This window comes from Notamacropus eugenii, chromosome 3 (genome assembly GCF_028372415.1).
Source record: "Notamacropus eugenii isolate mMacEug1 chromosome 3, mMacEug1.pri_v2, whole genome shotgun sequence".
Lineage (NCBI taxonomy): Eukaryota > Metazoa > Chordata > Mammalia > Diprotodontia > Macropodidae > Notamacropus > Notamacropus eugenii.
The window spans coordinates 266,379,462-266,399,139 of record NC_092874.1 but is presented as its reverse complement, the minus strand read 5'-3'; the positions used below and the strand labels follow the sequence as shown (position 1 = coordinate 266,399,139).

At 36.0% G+C, this 19,678-nt stretch overlaps 1 protein-coding gene across 5 annotated transcripts in view; it reads right to left on the bottom strand.

Annotated features, from left to right (window-relative positions):
* The window catches only part of LRRIQ1 (leucine rich repeats and IQ motif containing 1), a 297,422-nt gene that overhangs the window by 88,552 nt on the left and 189,192 nt on the right, over positions 1-19,678 (bottom strand). Inside the window, exon 24 of one of the 5 annotated variants that reach the window (XM_072655506.1) lies at positions 1,945-2,178. The exons of the other annotated variants lie outside the window; for them this stretch is intronic. Within the exon in view, the coding sequence (XP_072511607.1) occupies positions 2,120-2,178 (59 nt within the window). The 3' untranslated portion in view covers positions 1,945-2,119. Of the gene's footprint in view, positions 1-1,944; positions 2,179-19,678 lie in introns of those variants that run through there. 5 annotated transcript variants of the gene reach the window in all.

Below are 19,678 nucleotides of genomic sequence, written 5' to 3'. Positions count from 1 at the left end.
TTGAAACTTGGTGGGACTAATGCTAAGTAAGAACTGACCTAGATTATGAATCTAATCTCTCTCTCCTGCCCAGAGACTGAGGGAATGTAAGGGAAACTATGCCCCTAAGGTATTGGAGAGAAATATTTGTATGCTTGTTCTGGCTATATCTTTGAGATATTCCTTTGAAAAAAGCTTATCTATTAAGTGGTTAAATAGAACTGGGGTGTTTGGATTCCTAAAATCGAGGGAACAATCGATGTTCCACATGAATAGAGTAGTAAAATAAAGAAATAGAAAAAATCCAAATTCCTATATTCAAATTTAAATATCCCTACCCACATTCCTGTGACAAGAAAAATATTCACAAAACATTGTTTACAATAACATCTCATTGAAGGAAAACACTGTCTTTGTCTCTCTGTCTCTATTTCTGTCCCTCTCTCTCTGTCTTTCTCCGTTTCTCTTGGTCTCTGTCCCTTCTCTCTCCTCTCTCTCTCGTCTCTCCTCTCTCTCTCTCTCTCTCTCTCTCTCTCTCTCTCTCTCTCTCTCTCTCTCTCTCTCTCTCTCTCACACACACACACACACACACACACACAAACACACACATATGCATGGACATCCATATGCACACGCACACACACACACACTCTTCAAATGGTTTTCTCACAGGCTGGCTTGCCCTCCCAAAACATGGGAGATTTGACATGTTCTTTTCGTAACCTGAGCTGGTTTGCCCCTCCTTAGGCATATTTATGTCTCCCTAACTCTAGAGAGCTCACCATATTGCTGTAAAACTTTGAGTTGCAACACTTAAGCAGTATAATTTAGTGCAACTTAGAACTCCAGAACTAAATAGATCTGTCAGCCTTACACCTCCCAATTACAGGCATGAGCCACCATGCTTAGATATCTGAAAACTCTCAAGTGGTGTGGATGATAACTTTATTTGATAAATTTCTGTATATAGTTTCTTTTTTATTTTATTATCATTCAAAATGTAATCACTTATAATAATTCATAATTTATTATCCAAATCTTTTTTAGTATATACCCCAAAGAAAAAGGGAAAGAACCTGCATGTATATCTATCTACACACATATATGAGTACATATTATATATGTGTGTATGTATATATACATATGTATGTAAATATGTGTATGTGTGTATATATATACATGAGAGAGAGAGAGAGAGATTCTTTTGTGGTGAAAAGAATCAGAAATTGAAGAGATATCCATAAGTTGGAGAATGTCTAAAAAAGTTGTATATGATTGTCACGGAATACTATTATGCCATAAGAAAAGACAAGGATGGTTTCAGAAAAATCTGGGAAGACATATGAATTGATGCAAAGTTATAGAACCAGGAGAACACTGCCCATCGTGATAGCAACATTGTAATAATAATTGATTGTGAATGACTTAGCTGCTTTGATCATACAATGGTCCATCACAATTCCAAAAAGCTTATGATAGAAAATGCTCTCCACCTCCAGAGAGAGAACTGGTGAACTCTGAGTGAAGAATGAAGCACATTTTTTCACTTAATTTCCTTGTCTTTTCTTTTCAACATGGTTAATATGGAAATGCTTTCACAAGTATAATTTCACTTGGATAATGGGTTTCATACTGCCTGTCTTCTCAATGAGTGGGAGGGAGAGAGAGAATTGAGGATTCAAAAAATAATGCTAAAAATCTGTCCTATGAAGTCATGTCTGGTCACTGCATTTATCAGAGTTATTAAGTCTTTCAAAATTCTTTTCCTTTTTTGATATTCTAGTCATTGTATAAATTGTTCTATTGCTTCTGCTCACTTCAGGTCATACAAGTTCTGATATATATGTGTGTGTATGTACATACATGTATATACATATGCATATACACATATATGTATATCTACGTATATGTATACATGCATATATGTATATATATGCACACATACACGCATATGTCTATATGTCTATTTAGTGTTCTCGACTTGATGGGCATTGTTTCCAGTCCTTTGCTACAACAAAGAGCTGGGACAGCTAGGTGGTGCAGTGGATAGAGCACCAGTGCAGGAGTCAGGAGGACCTGAGTTCAAATCTTACCTCAGACATTTGTGTGACCTTGGGCAAGTCACTTAACCCCAACTGCCTCATCCTGGGTCATCTCCTGTTATCCTAATGAATATCTGGTCACTGGATTCAGCTGGCTCTGGAGGAGAAGTGAGACTGGTGACCTGCACAGCGCTCACTCACTCAAAACAAAGTCAAGTGCAAGTCATGTCATCATTTCTCTGATGGCATGGTCTTCTTTGGCAGCAAAGGATGAACACACACATCCCCACAACAAAAAAAGCTACTATCAACATCTTTGTACCTATGGGTGTTTTCTCTCTTTCTTTGATCTCTTCATGGTGTACATCTAAAACTGGCATTACTGAGTCAAAAGATGTGCACTATTTATTGACTCTTTGGGTACAAATCCAAATTATTTTCCAGAATGGTTATAGTATACAACTCCATCAACAGGATATTAAAGTACTTACATAATCCCTCCAGAAGCTGTAACTTTAGTTTTTTGTAATCATCTTTGCCAGTCTGATTGGTTTGAAATGAGATTTCAGAGTTGTTGTAATTTGCATTTCTCTAATTATTAGTGAATTTAACCATTTCCCCATGTGATTATAAGGTTTTATATGATTATATTCTTTAACCATTAAGGGAAATGGCTCTTGTTTTTATACATTTGTTTGCATCAATTTCTTATATATCTTTGATATCAAACCTTACCAGGAAAATTAACTGCAAAGAATTTTTCCACCTGCAAATACTTCTTTTTACATTTTAACTGTACTGGTTTTATTTATGAAAAAAAGTTACTCAATTTTATCTAATAAAAACTGACCATTTTATTCCCTATCTATCCCTTGTTTCTTTTCAAATACTCTCCCCTGTGAAAGATATCTCCTTTACTGTTTAATAAAGTTAAATTTGTTTGTGATAAGACCTTTTCTATCTAGGTCATATTTCCATTCAGTGGTTATTGTGGTATTTGGTATGAGTTGTTCATCTAAACCTTATTTCTGCAAAAAATGCTTTACAGGTTTCCTAGTAGTTTTTTTTTAAACAATGTGTTCTTATAACAGTGGTTATAATATTTTGATTTATCAAATGCTATGCTGTTATATTCATTTACTTCTGGGTTTCATCTGTTCCACTTCGCCAGTACCATTTTTTCTGATGATGACCAATTTCTAGTAAGGTTGAGATATAAGTATTGCTACATCCTTTCCTTATCACTTTTTCCCCATTAGTTTCTTTATCATAGGTATTGTAGATCGCAGCTATACAGTTCAAGATTATCTAGTAGAATACCCTTATTTCACAGACCATACAAAGAGATTATTAAGTTTATAGCCTTTGGTTTCACAGATAGTAAGAGGCAGAGGATTCAAACCAGTGTTTTCTGATTCCAAATATTGCTGTCTTTGACTACACAAAGTAGCTTTTCTACAGCACTCATCTCTTTCTGTTAATGAATCAAACTCTGGTCTTTCATATGACAGCAATGGATACATGCCATAATTTTGCAAAGACAACCTTAGATTCTAACATTTTTAATGATATTGGCACTACTGTGACTAAGTAGTACTTTTCTATTAATTAAGCATCTCAGTTTCTGTGAAGATTGTTTTCAGTAATTGTACTTATGCCACTTCAATCTTAAAAATAAAGGGGGAAAGGGGAGACACAAAGGAGGGTTTCCCACTACTCTGTGACCAGAAATTGTCTTTTGCCTCTTTGTTTCACCAGTGCTTATTAGTACAATGCCTGGCACATAGTAGCACTTAAAAAGATTGATCTATTGCCAATTTGTGAAGGGTTTTAAAATAATTGTAAGTCAATGAAGTTTCTTGCTTGGGTGAGTGCTATGGCCAGATGTGCTTTAGGATGATTATTTTGGCAGCTGTATAGAAGATGGATTATAGAAAGGGCAGACTGTTGCCTGGCACATAGGAATTTAAAATATTGATTGATTACCAATTTGTGAAGGGTTTTAAATGCCTAAGTGAAGAATATATCCTACAAATAATGGTGAGTCAGTGAAGTTTCTTGCTTGGGTGAATGCTATGGTCAGATTTGTGCTTCAAGTTGATTATTTTGGCAACTGTATAGAGGATCAATTGTAGAAGGGACAGGTTGTTGCCCAGAAATCCAATTAGGAGGTTGTTGCTGTAGTCTAGATGAGGGATTCATGAAGCCTGAACTAGAGCGAAGTGTGACCCATACAAGGTATATGGAAGTATAATTGATATGAATTTACAAATGACTAAATATAGATGAAGGGAGAATGAGGAGTTTGGGGTGACTCTAAAATTGTGAAACTGAGTGGCTGGAAAGATCATGGGGCACTCAGTAGAGATAGCAAAGTTTGGAGGAAACACAGGTCTGGAGGAGAGGGAGATGAGGAGTTCTATTTTGGACATTCTGACTTTGAGATATCAATAGGATATCTGGCTAACAAGGTTCAACAATCAGGTGATTAAGTGGGACTAGAGATTAGGAAACAAACTACAGCTGCACATATAGCTCTGGGAGTTGTTGCCAAAGAGATAATAATTGAACTTTGGGGAAGATGAGATAACCAAAAAAGTAGATATAGAAAGGGAAAAGTAAATGGCTCAAGATGGAGCGTTGAGGGATAGTAACCATGAGAGGGAGAGAGAGTGGGAAGTGGTTATAAGGGTAAGATAAGAACCAGGAGATATTAGTATCACCAAAATTCAGGGAAGAGGAGATCATCAATAGTAAAAAATGCTACCGAGCAGTCAAGAAGGAGATTGAGAAAAGTCTCCTTTATTAGAGGTGAATGCTTTATATTCATTTCTGTAGGAAATGTAGTGAGATAGGCAGATTCACTGCCTTTTGTTTTGTTAATTCCTGGCCTCCCTTTTTCTTAGCATTAGTTGCTTTGTTTGAATAGCTCAGTTTGGAACTGTTGTGATTAGATTTAATTTCTTCTAATCTATTGTTAAGTAATTAATTATTAATTAACTTAACTAATTGATGGTCTGATTATACATATAAAATTGATCCAAGTATGGCTCTAACATCAGTTACCAGTCAGCGAGTGAGTTAGTCAATAAACATTAAGCACCTAAAATACTGTCATTTCTTGTTGAGATATAATTACTATTTTTTGTGATGCTGCTTCATGCTTGCCATACTTGCTTCAATACTCTTCTGAAAGGAAGTATACATCATGGATTGTGTTATACTTCTGAAGAGTCTAGAACTGTTTGACCTCTTTGTTTCTTAACCCTGAAGCATATTGTACAAAACAACCTTTGCCACTGTCTTTTGTGCCTAGGTCCATATTGAAGTCACTGAGCATTGATGCATATGTTGATTTCATTTACAGGATCTTGTCAAAATTTTCACTGAATCTCTTTACCTCAGCATCTCTTATAGGAACTCTGTAATCTCAAGATAGCTATAACTGACTCTCTCTCAAGTCTTCTTCATGTCCCCCCGGTTCCTTAAGCCATTCCTCATTTAAGCAAGGGGGAGAGGTAGACTGTTCCTTTCATGTAGATAGAGGAGGGAAGGGAGAAGGAGAGAGGGAGGGAAAGAGGGAGGAAAGAAGGAAGGAAGGAAGGAAGGAAGGAAGGAAGGAAGGAAGGAAGGAAGGAAGGAAGGAAGGAAGGAGGGAAGGAAGGAAGGAAGGAAGGAAGGAAGGAAGGAAACAAGATCATACTACTTTCTAGAAGCTAATTTGATTTCAAATGAGTATTTCAATATTTTTCCATTAAAGCCCTCTTTAGATATGGAGATGGCTGAGTTGACAAGGATTATACCAATGAAACATAATCTTTAGCACATTCTTTTAAACTAGAAGTATGATCCTGGAGATGAACTCTATGTCCATCATCCAAGGCCTGGGCTACTTCAATTTTGAGAAGTTGAGAACTTGGTTGGTATAATAAGGGGTTGACCAGTGGGGGACTTGTCCTTACAGCAAGCATAGAAGGTGACTGCCTGGATCCAGTTCAACATTTGGGGAACTGATTTCAAGCCATGAATTCCTGAGAAGATGGTACTATGAGATTATGAAAATTCTTTTCTGGCTCAGAAGGTGTTAAGCTGGAAATGAGTTTACCCAAAAAAAATTACTATCTGATTTTTTTTGCCACCATGTGAAAGAATGGTCACTTTGGGAGCACATGGTTCTCTTATTTCTTTCATGCTTGTTATCCTGTGATCTCAGATTAAGGAGAATTTGAACACAAAACTGTATAAGGACAATCCAATGACAGATGAACTGGCTTGTAGATGGATTTATAGAGTCCCTCAAGGACCTTAATGGCTTCAGAGATTTGTGAACCCTAGTGAGAAGAGCCAGCTGGCCACCAATACTTGGATCCCAGAAGAAAACTAGATCTAAGAAGAACTTTAAGAGTACTCCATGAAGAGCGAAGAACAAAAAAGCTTCCTGCACCAAAAGTTTGAAGGAACCCTTTCGCCACAAAATTTCCCTATATGGGTGCCTATGTCATTGTATTTTAGTTTTGAATCCAATCTCCACAGAGACCCTTGGTTCTCCAAGGAAAGAGCAAGTCCCTAGCTTAGAAGAACTGCTTTTGTAACTACTATTCTTGTTATCTTTTCAATGAATCACATTTATAAAAGCTGATGTCTATTTTTAGCTTCTTCCCACTAACTAACTGATAATGGGGAATAATGATGGGGGCATTGAGTGAGTGAACAAGAAATCTCAACCTCTCAGGGTTGCTGCTAGGACACTGAAGTCATCAGTCATCCTTCAAGGGCTCAACCTGCCAGTGGAAAGGGAGCTAGGAGAGGGCTCCCAGGAAAGAGTGCTCCATTGGTCTCATGGTGAAGGGTTTTTCAACCACAGAAATCTTGACTCTTGATCAGTTCTCAGAGTGGTTGTGATTTTAGTATGTGGAGGGAGTATTCAAAGTAATGAAATCATAGGTCCTTGAAATATCTGAAATATCTCGTATTTGGAAATTATGGACTATTATTTGTTATCAAGTTATATGACTGCTGTGAAAACTTGTTTTGTGCATTTTTGTTAGTTTTTTTAAGGAGCACAGAGTACAGCAGGCAATTCTTCAGTCTAGGTAAGGTTCACCCAAGGCAAAGGAGACATTTTTACTAGAAAAGGTATTTCTCTTTTATTCATGGCAAACAGAATAAAAGCCTCTTATCAAATGCAAAGGCTTTAAATAAATTTATTCTTTCTTATTTTAAACTGTAGTTTCATACTGAAGTGAAGCAAGAACCAATGATCATTGAGAATTCTAAAAAGAGAAAGTTGATCATTTATATTATTGCACACTGATGATGATTCCCATGACATACTGCTTTTGTTTTCTCTTAATGTCATTTCATAGTACTGCAATTCTTAACCACTTGGTTTTGTGGATGGCAAAGAGTCTATATCTTTTTTTGTAAGCTTTCAAAAGACATGGTATAGTCTGAGCTTAACTGCTCAAATAGAGAAAAAAAAAGGAACTATTGTATGGAAACATTTTTTGGTAACTTGGATAGATTATATGCTGAAAATACTCTAGAAATATGATTTATATTAGAAAGTATAAATGTTCCGTATGTGTTTATTAAGAGAGGTTATTGCATCATACCTCACAAATGAAGCAAACATAAAATTGGATCTTGGCACAAACGTTACACTTACAGAATTTTAATTTCATTAACATCTGTATAAATACTTGTTGATAGGCTGTTTATGGCTTCCTGGTTAACCAATCCAATCTGTGTTTTTGGAAGGCTGACAGCACTGGCATGAAACCAAGAATTCTGTAAGGGTTATTTGTATGGGACTAGCAACATCCCTATTCTTTTGAATGGATTCAAATGTACATGAAATTAATTACTAGGGGAAAAAATGGCTTAATGAATACAGAACAGGATTGTTAGGAAGAGAACTTAAAAACAGAAACTTTGGGGATAACGCCAAATTTAAGACATGTAAGTCTCAAAGAATGACTGAAACACTAATCGCTCTATTGCTTGTCCCAATATATTTCATGGTTTGGGACTTAAAAAAAGGTACTAGGATGACAGCTACTTGACAGTTTTCAAAGTTTTTTGCTAATATTAAATATGGGTCTGCCTTGGTGGAATAATTAAATCACTTGAAGGATGTAGTGGAGAGCAAAGGAAAAACACTGAGAGTGAACTACTGATGTACATCTTTTAAATTATTTGGGCTCCGTGAATACAAAATTTCCTGTGTTATGGGATTACCAGATTTAAGGGAATCTGTATGGGGCCATTGGGACACCTGCAAGAATAGAAACTCCTTTTTACAAGATATAAATGTGTTCAGTAACCATCTTTTTATAATGTATACTCCTCATTTAAAAAAAAAAGAAAAAATGATCCCTGATTCTTGTCATTGTCAAGATGAATATTTCCACACTAAGTATTTAACTATGCTTCAATGCCCTGTGTTACGCAAATGAACATGTTCTTCTGAGCCCTCTATGGAGGCCGTTTAGCTTAGGGAATAGCTCCTCTAGGAATAGGCATCTAGGCAACATTTTGCAATACCATTCACCTTTACATAATGCTTTAGGTTTCTAATGTGCCTTCCTCACAACAAAGATAGAATACATTGAAACTGTGGAAGTTAAATGACTGGCCTAGCATCACAGATGCTAAATGCTGGAGCTAAGGTTTGAACCCAGGCCTTCTTATATCATTGTGCCAAGCTGCTGCTCTATGTATCTACACATATTTTCACTGATTCCTTCATAATTCATTAGTCACATGCTGTGAGCAGAGTATTTTTGTCCTAGGATGAAACACTTATACAAGACATGGTCCCTTTCCTCATGGATTTTATATTATGAGATGGAAACAAGACATCAAGATGATTAAGTATAACATTTATCACATGGTAAATTGATTTAAATGCCAGACAATATTCTATGTTAAATTCTGTACAATATTCTACTTAAGTAATAAACAGGAATTCAGTAAGAAAAGGTAGGGAGGAAAGAGACTTTAGGCAAAGAGAACAGTGTGCATCAATGTCCAGAGGCAAAGAAATGTTTAGGGGGACAGAAAGTAGTCCCTTTTGATTGCAGCATAGGGAAAGGCATGTAGCAAAATACAGTAAAAAGAACACTACTCCATCAGAGGTCTAGGGTTCAAATTTCTATTCTGTCACATATTATTTGTGTGACCTTGGGCAAGATACAACCTCTCTCTGGTCCATAATTCCTTCAAGTAGAACCTCTGAGGTCCCTTCCCACTCTTAATCTATGATCCTTTGTGAGTAATTTGTGATAAGAATAAAAAGAAATATTGGTCTAGATTGCAGATTGAATGTTCCATGAGGGTATTAGAAGTCAATAAGGGGTCAATGGAAGTTTTTCACTAGAGGATTGGTATGACCAATTAATTATATAACAGACTATTCTGATGGAGGGAGAGAGTGAAACAGGGAACTACTTCAGGAGGAAAAATTTATCCCAAGTCAATAGGCAGCTAGGTGGTGCAGAAGATAGACCTCTAAGCCTGAAGCCAGAAGTTCTGAGTTCAGACACTTACTAACTATGTGACTCTAGGCAAGTCACTTAACCCTATGTGCCTCAGTGTCTCCATGTGTAAAATGAGCTGGTAGAGGAAAATGGCAAGCCACTACACTACTTTTGTCAAGAAAACCCCAAAGGGGTCATGGAGACTCAGACAAGACTGAAAATGACAAAACGAGAAATTTCAATAGATAGTTGGAAATATTAGACCTATTCTAAGGTAGTGACAGTGGAAATATAGAGCAAGAGAAAGACCTGAGAGATGCTGTAGAGATGAAGTGATAGGATCTGGCAAATATTTGGCTTTGAGGGATTGGGAGAGGGAAAAATTAAAGCCAACTCTAAAGCTTAAAAAATAGTGATTGATGAATAGTGTTGTCAAAGACAGAAAATGTGAAGTCTAAAGAATGAGTAGGTATATGGGGAAAGAATGAGGTCACTTTAAGATGTGCTGAATCTGAACTCTTGGTGGGACATTTACAGAGAGCAAAATATCCACAAGGCATGGAGAAGAACATTTGACTCTAAGGAGAGAGATCAGGACAGGACATATGGATAATAAAGTCATTAGATTCAATTTAACAAGTTATTATTTAACACCTACTATTTGGAAGGCCTTTTGCCAGGTACCGGAGATACAGAAACAAAAAGACATTCTCTGCCATCTCAATGAGCTAATGTATTATTGGGGAAGGGGGAGAAAAACATATCCATGAATAAATAAATACAAAGTAATTTTGACAAGGGGAACAAGGAGGGAATCAGGAAATGTCCTGCGTGGAGTGGGGATGGCCCCTGAGCTAAATCTTGGAGGAAACTACAGGTCCCAAGAGCTGTAACATTGGGAGGGACAACTGTACTAAGGGAGGTAGTGTGAGGTTCCAGTGAGGTGGTGGATGTAATCATTTTGTCCACTTTCAAGGACTTTAGAAATGCTTATTATTATTATTTTTATCTTCCAGGCACCAGGCATCCATTCTGCTGGTAACTTCATTCCCTGAACCTGCTACTAAGTATTTACTAAACTCAGGTAACATTTATATGTGCTGGTAAGTGTTTAAGAACCAGACTCTCCCAGGAAAAAAAATACACGTTTAAGTTTATTCTATACCATTAATACTCTGTTAACCCTATAGACAATAAAAACAGATAAATAAATCAAGTCATTCTGTAATGATGCCTGATTTCTGAGGTGTAAATGGTCACACCGAAAGTTTAACAGAAGGCTCCAGCAGGCTTCTCTTTACACAGTAGGAATGGAAGGTAGACTGTACGAAATGCAAAACGCTGAAATGAACTCAGCTGAACCTGTTCCTCTCCCCCAATTCAATTCACTCTGACACGATGTTATTAAATATTATACTATACTTGAAGCTAGGGATACAAAGGTGGGGGGGCAGCCAGTTTTCTGCCCTCAAGGAGTTCATAATTTAATCATAAATTGCTTTATCACAGAACTTGAAGTCTTTTTTTTTTTTTGTATTTTTCATGAGTGAAACTATCATGAAAGAAACATAGAATGAGGGTCATAGGTTTATTTCTCTGTTGAGAAGAATCGATTATTTAGAAGATCTATAAGATGCAACAGAACCACTTTAGTATATGTTTTCCCCTAGTATCTGGTAATAACCTTGAAGAAGGCTCTCTTAGCAGGACTCTCTCTTGTTTCTCCCTATAATTAAATTACGCTTGGAAAATAATTCCACTAGCCTCTTCTCCCCACTCTGGGCTCCCTTAGGGAGTGATAGTATTATAGAGTATTATAGGTTATCCAAACTCAGAGTCACATAATGAATTAATGAAATCTTTGGATGTAAGTAGGTTGTCTTTGTATATAATTATTTTAAAGAAATGATAAACATATTGCATTTATCTTTTGTCTTATGTGAAGGCTTGCATTTTGAGGTCCCTACCAATGCTATGACCTTTCATGGTCCTGTATACAGTCATCTCTAATTGAACTCATTCATATCCCTTTATCAATTGATAAGGTTTAAAAAGTTCATTTTAAAAAGAGAATACCCATTTCAAACAGGAAATCTCTCCCCCCAACTCCCATCTACTGAACTCATTCAAATGTTCTAAAGGAGGCTCAACTGAGTATTGAACTAATACTTTTATGGTACAAATTTAAAGAACCCAAAGATTATTTTATGAAGATTATTTTAATGATTACCTGATAAATATGTATTATATATGTATATCTATGTCTTTATACACATATGATACTTCCCTTTCTTGTCACTCAACGAGTACCCCAAAGTACCCACATTTACAGCACATGTCCTAGCCTTCCGTTTCACTTAGAAAATGGAGGCTGGCCATGCAACCTCAGCTTCTTCAGTGACCTTACTTCATTTCTAAACCTTCTTAACATCATCACCTTCTTCCTCCTTTCTTAAAGTCACAGAATAAAATGTCTGACATTCATTTCAATGTATGCAAAATATTTAACTTACAATTATTTCACTTGATTCTCATAGCACCCCTGAATGCTGCCATTAAAATGAGGGGGGATGTGGATCTCTTCTTTCTTTACTCACAGACTATTATATCACCAAGCTGCAGGTATTATTACCATTCCTATTTTACTGACAAGGAAATTGAGGCTTTGAAAGAAGGGAAGGAAAAAGAATAAGAATTTATATAGTGTTCACTACATGCCAGGCACTGTACTAAGAATCCTTTTTACAAATACTCTCTCATTTGATCCTCACAACAACCCTGGGAGGTAAGTACTACTATTATTCCTCTTATATAGCCGAACTGAGACAAGCAGAGATCAAATGATTTGTCCAGGGCCACACAGCTAGTATGTGTCTTAGGCTGGATTTGAACTCTGGTCTTCCTGACTCCACACTCAGTTATCTACCTAGAGGCTTCTCCACACCCATGCAGTTACACAGGATCTCTGGGACTCCAAGGGCAATGCACCACACTATATCTAAGAGGCAGAGATCTTCCTTCTACCCTCATACCAAGATTGTATTCTCTTTTTGGACTTTTGGTACCATTCCATCCCTCCTTCTTCACAGTCCTGCTATAGCAACCACCCCTTTCTCTCATGTATGACCTTCAATCTCTCCCTTCCTTTAGATTCTTATTATCTACCTACAAAAAGGATCAAGTCTCCCAGTACTGAAAGACTTCTTTTATTCTTCCAGTCTATCTGGCCACTGTGCCATCTCTTTCCTCCCCTTCATTACTAGATTTATTGAAATAAAAATAAAATAAAACATATCTATAGTTATTACTTCTATTTTCCTCATTCCCATACTCCTTTCTTAAGGTCTTACCACTGGGTTTCTGCCCCAACTCTTCTACTGAAACTCTTCTCTCAAATATAACCAATGACTTTCAAATGTCCATGTCCAATAGGATTTGCTCAATCTTTATCCTCCTTGACACTTCTGACCTTTGACCATGTTGACCATTCTCTCAACTGAATACCATCTCCTCTTATGTGTCTGCTTTCCTTCCAAGTCCCATAAAGTCTCCCTGACCTCATTCACTGGATGCTCATCTTCTTCCTGACTCTTTAAAGTGGGTATTCATCAATGGTTTATCTCTCTTTTTTACAACCTCATTCACTGTCATGGTTTTAGCTCTTGCCAATAGGCCAATGACTTCCAAATCTATATCTCTATTCCTGACCTCAATTTTGAGTACCATATATATATACACACACACCTGCCACTCACTGTAAAATGTCTCCACCTGGACGTCGCACCTTAAACTGAACAAGTTCAAATATAAGTTTATTTCCTTTCCTCATAAAACTACTCTTTCTTCTGATTTTACTATTTTAATCAGTGACACCACCATTCCTCAAGTTTTCTATAAACATAGATTTGAAATTATCTTTGACTATTTCCTTGCTTTCAACTCTTATAGCTGATTTTAACTCTGCAACATTTATCACACTTACTTCCCCCCCAAAAATTTTCTCTGCCACCCCTCTAGATCAATTTTTCAACATCAATTATCTTGATTAGGATGGTATATTTCCCTGCCACATTCAAGTTTCTATCAAGTTCACTGTCTATTCAACCAGTGCTCAGAAACCAACATTTACCTCTGCACCTCCATGTCCAGTCAAAATCAATCATGTTAAAATATTAGCTCTTTGAGAATAGGGATCATTTCATTTTTTTATTTCCCCAGCATGCAGCACAGTGCCCATCACATAGTAGGCACTGAAAACATGCCTGCTGATGGATTGGAAGGAATGTAAAAGGATATTTACTAAAAATAAAGTATGAGGCACATTTTTAATAAGAAATATCAATCTTGTTTCTCATTTTCCAAACTACAACTTCCTATACTTCAGAGGAATGTAGGCTGCAATTTCTCCCAGATTGATATATTTTTCCCACCTGTTTATCAACCTGTCACAGTAAGCCAACAGAATAGGAAAAATGAGTTTGTGACTGTACTCTCACTCATAAACTGCTACATCCACATGCTCCATCAATCTAGGGAAAAAAAGCCAAAGGGGTGTTAGCTAGGTGGTGTAGGAAGGAAGAATGCCAGGCCTGTATTCAGGAAGATTTGAGTGCAAATCTGCTTCAGACACTTAGCAGCTGTGTGACCCTGGTCAAGTTACTTTGCAATCTGCCTCAGTTTACTCAACTGTAAAATGAGGATAATAATAACACCGACCTCTCAGGACTGTTGTGAGGATCAAATGAGATACTGTTTGTAAAGTGCTCAGCACAGTGCCTGGAACACAGGAAGGGCTTAATAGATTCTTGTTCCCTCCTTCCTCTTAGCTGCTTGTCCCAGTTGCTTCAGGGCACAAGAGGCATTAGTCTCAGTAGCTTATCTGCCAAGCACTGCAATCTTGTAGGTGCATTGTAGAAGCAAAGAGAAAGGGGCCCTGAATCTTCCCTCTTCTGGAGAGGGTGACTATATGTTTAAACTAGCCTTCATTTCAGTGAAAAATGATCAAAATCCAATCCACTCCCTCTGCTAAGTTATTTTTTGCTCTTTCTCTACTCTTCTGCTATGATGGGTGGGTTTGGAGTAAAACAGTGTCTTTGTTTTGATCCTTAGAGGATCATGACTCATTAGGAAGATTCTGCCTTTCCTCCAAGGTCAGATGAAAACAAAACTGACTGCCCTCCATTTTTCTGCTTCCTATACTTTATATATATGAGCAGAAAATTGTGTGCCGAGTTCGTATGGTTGAGGAGCATATTAATGATATTAATTAAATGAGCTCTCCTTGTCATGGATTTTAACAACAATAAGGCTTTCCGGACCTTATCTGTTTCCCCAGTTTGTGAATTTGGGTCATTTGGTCATGGTGGTAGACTCTCAGATTAGAAGGAAATCTGTAGCCCTTCTTTGATGCCACAAAAGCGAGAAAGCCTCCTATTCATAGGGCCAGTGATTAGATGCAGCTAGGAGATGGCTTTCATCTCCATTATTCTACTCTCTCTCCTCTGGCACCTTGATCTTATTTTCCTATACTTCATCTTTCCCCCATCCTCCTACCTGGCAATAGTTCCCTTACAACCGGGGCACATGATGGGGTAGCATTATCTCTTGCTAACTGTGCAATGATCTGTGGGAGATGCTGTTCACAAAGAAAATAAACAAATCTTTCAGAAATTAAAATGTATCCTAAGTGGTTGTCCATGCCTGCCCTCTCTTCTTGTACCTTCTATTCCTTAGACTACTGCCAAAACCAACTTTTTTATACATGCATATGGCCATATCACTCCTATGTTAAAATTTCTCTAGTGGCTCCCTATTACCAATTAAAATTCAAACTCCTCTTAGGAAAAAGTCTTCCATGATCTGGTACCACCTCATTTTTCAATTTCAATAAATAGTAAGTAAATATTTATTAAATATCTAAGTCAGGTAATAGAATATCATTGTATTATAAGAAATGATGAGCAGGTGGATTTCAAAAAGCTTGGAAAGACTTACATGAACTGATGCAAAGTTAAATGAGCAGAACCAGGAGAACATTGCATATAGTAATAACACCATGTGTGCAATGATTAATTATGATTGACTTAGCTCTTCTCAGCAATACAATGATCAAAGATAATTACAAAAGACTCATGATGGAAAATTATACCTACATGCAAAGAAAGAACTAATGTAGTCAGAATGCAGATCAAAGCATACTAATTTTCATTTTTTTGGTTTTTTTCTTTTGTTCTGTTTCTTCTTTTACAACATGACTGATATGGAAATGTTTTGCATGATTGCACATATATAACTATATCAAATTGCTTACTATCTTAGGGAGAGGGGAAAGTGGAAGGAAAAGGAGGAAATTTGGAACTTAATATCTTTAAAAACTGAATGCTTAAAATTGTCTTTACATGTATTTGGAAAAAATAAAATACTACTTAAAATACTTAATTCAGGCTGAGTTTGATGTGAGGCACTGGGAAAGAGAGAAAGTACAGGTCAATTCAATCAAGAATCACTTAATAAGTGCATGATATCATATGCCAAGTACTGTCCTTGGCACTGGGGATACAAAGATAAAAGCAAAATGGATCCCAGCTTCAAGCTATTTACATTTTAATGGGGAGGGAGCCATATGACTATGGACCAGTTTCTTGATTTGACTTGACTTGACAATCTTTAAATGCCAAGCAGATAAAAAAAACTTAAGAGAATGTAAGAAACTGGTCATATAGTTTCTAAGTATCAGAGTGCAAAAGTCAAATCCAGGTCTTCTGGCTTCTATGTCCCATCATTAACCTCTATAATTCCTTTTGATTCCTTCAAAACTTTAATTCCTTAAAAAGAGCATCATCATAAAAAACAAAACAAAACCTTGTTTTGAAAAGAGGGGGCATTGTAAAAGGAAACAGTTTGGGAATATTGCAAGTATGATGCAATTTCTCAAATGCAGTCTACCTCATGCTCCTCTTGTTCAATCCTAGGGTCCACCTCACTGTCCATCTGCTGTTGCTGTACTGGTTAGCTAATTCAATGGATTGGTCTTCCAATTGTATGCCAAAATCTGGACAACAGGCATTTTTCATCCATTTGATTCTACTGCTAAGGCTTCATGGATGCTCTTCTGGTCTACCCTTTTGAATAATCACAGATTTCATTGAGGAGGTCTTACAATGTTCTGGGGCTTATTGCAATTAGCATACCATTATCTACAAAGATGAACATCTGGAGGACCTCACCATCTACAAGGCATCCCTCTTCATTTAGTACTTTGGTCAAGGAATTCTCCACAACAGTAGTAAACAACTTTAGCCAGCAAACATACCCAGTTTTATGACTCAGTTGATGTTAATCAGATTGTCCTTGAACAGAGTTATTTTGGGGGTTTTGATTGTTAAGGAATCTTGTATAATATAGAAACATCCAAGAGATTCCTCCTTAAAGGTTCTATATGGCTCTACCAAACTAAAAGCTTTTTTGTTATCAACAAATTACAAACATATCTGGATCTTTTATTTTTATACCTCTCAGTCAATTGTGTGACTGTCTAGATTTGCTCTACTATAGAATTGTCATATACAGAAGAGAAAATAGAGATAAGGCTGCCATATTGATATTTTCCTGTCTTTTCAGAGGTATTAATATCATCTATTTTTTTCTGTCCTTCTGGCATAATGTGATATTTAAATTTATACTGACATTTTATAAAGTCTCATACATACACATAATACATATACATATAGATATAATAAGTAGAGAGACATCATAATTCCTTTTTATAGATTAAGAAACTGAGGTTCTAGGACAGTGAAAAGCTTGCATATTAATTAAATGATTAAGTAATACCCCTGTTAAATGTCAGAGGAAGATTTTGAGTCTAGGTGTTCTTGAATTATAAGTCTTGTACTCTACTATGCCAATCTGCTTCTATCACCCCATCATTTAAATATAAAGCAATTTTTGATGCTTTTAAGAATGTCATCTCTAGTGTATGTTATGTTGAATATTAGAAGTTAAAGCTCCATGAGGGCAGAGATTTTTTTGCTTTTGTCTTTATATTTTAGGTGCCTAATACCCAACACTGGCCTTCAACAAGTGACAACCATTTTGAGTTGCAACATCCTCATCCATAAAATGGGAAGAACAAAACCTTACTGTCTGCCTTCCAGGATTACTGTAGAATTAAATGAGATGATTTATAGAGGTTTGCAAATGTTAAAACCCTGTCAGATATTGTTATCATTATTATTACTAATGATATAAAATATGTCCTTTTTAGAGTTTGTTGTTCCAATGAATAACAAATCATTGCAATTTATTTGCCAAAATTTTTATCCAAAATATGAATTCTTTGAAAAAGCTTTTATTTTGTAAAGAATAAAGTTAAGAATGAGACAATATAACTAATGTATCCGATTTTTTCTGTTTTGTTAGGTTGAATTTAGAACTGAACTACTATACACTCACATTTAAAAACAGCAATATGAATATTGATTTTCTGTTTAAATAATGAAAAGGAGGCAAAATATTTTATGAGCACAAATATATGCAATAAATTATGTATGGTATATATATATATATATATATATGACATGATAATTTTATTATATACATGATTTTAAAATACATAATTCAAGTAATGGTCAATATAAAGTATGTTTGCCTTTCAATTTCCAAACTATCAAACTAAATGAAGCAAAAACCTGAAGGCAAAATTGAAAAAGGGGAAAAATTAGGTAGGATAAGGATTTAGTTCAATTTTTACTCCATAACAAAATAACAATAATTCTTCCTTACTAGAATTTCTAATATTTATTAATTCAAAAATCTTATTTTCACTAAGGTTTTTTATATGGATTACAAAAAATTAATACAATGATTACATGTATTCATTATATTCAACAGTTCTTTTACAAAATCCTCTGAAATTTATCATAGTCAGAAGTTTCTCTCACAAAGTCCTTCTGCTATGCCTGATGGGAATTCAAGTGGCCCTAGGTTCTTGAAGACTATGCCAGTGGAATATAAGCTTTCTAAAAGATTCTATCATTTTATAAAGGCTTCCAGATAGTTGCTAATTTTGCTGCCTAAACAAATATCCACTGAGGAGTATCCACATTACAGGCAACAAAATTCTGAAAAGATTGTGTGACTGTCTGATAAAAAACCCTCAGGAAATGGTAAAATACTAAGAGAAAATCATATCAGATATTAATGAACACAAATTGTTGTTAAAGGAGTATCAATGAGTATGAGGACATTTATTTTTTCATGTTTGTGAGATTGAGCTGAGACTGTAAAAGGCAGGATTCTTCAGTTGATCCCTTAACAGCTGATCATACCATTACAAAACTGCAACTGGTTAAAAACTGCAGCAAATTTCATAGCCTACAGTTGATTATTTACTGGTTACAAAAAAAAACCAAACATCTGATTTGACAGAGGAAAAAGGGAACCTCAAGAAATTTCCTTCAACAAGTAATCTTTGAGATCATAATGAGATAAATGTTCAACAATTATACATCCTGGGAAAGATCAGCTTATTAAAATAATGTATCTAATTTGGCTCCAACCTACCTTTCCAGCTTTATTTTACATGACTCCTCTGCACAAAGTTTTAAGCAAACTGGTGTACTGGCATTCCCTAAATTTGGGGTTACATCCCTCCTTCAATATGCTGGCACAGGCAATTCCAGTTATGACTAGAATAAATTCATTCCTTATCTGCTTTCTTTTTGATCTGAATGCTTTTCTTCCCTCAACACTAAAGTCTGGTATTGCCTCCTCCATTAATCCTTCCCATGATCCCCCAGATGTTAATATCCTCTCCATACTCAAATGACTTATACTTGAATATCTGAATATGTGACGTGTTGACAAAGAGAAGTAAAGATCCATGAGTACAGGGACTGCTATTTTTGTCTTTGCATTCCCAGAACCTAGCAGACAACCTATAAATACAACATAGGATGTCTCCACATAGTAGGTACTTTATTTTTTGTTGAATTAAGTTAAACAACATTATCATTAATAATTGAAACAAGAGGAAAAAAGAGCATTGTATGCATACGGAGTAGCTAACAAACAGAAAAGACTTCCTAATGACAATGAGGTACTCCAAATGTTCCTCCGCGTGAAGCATCAGTGCTGATTACATCAAATCCCAGAACATTACAGGTTTCCTCAATG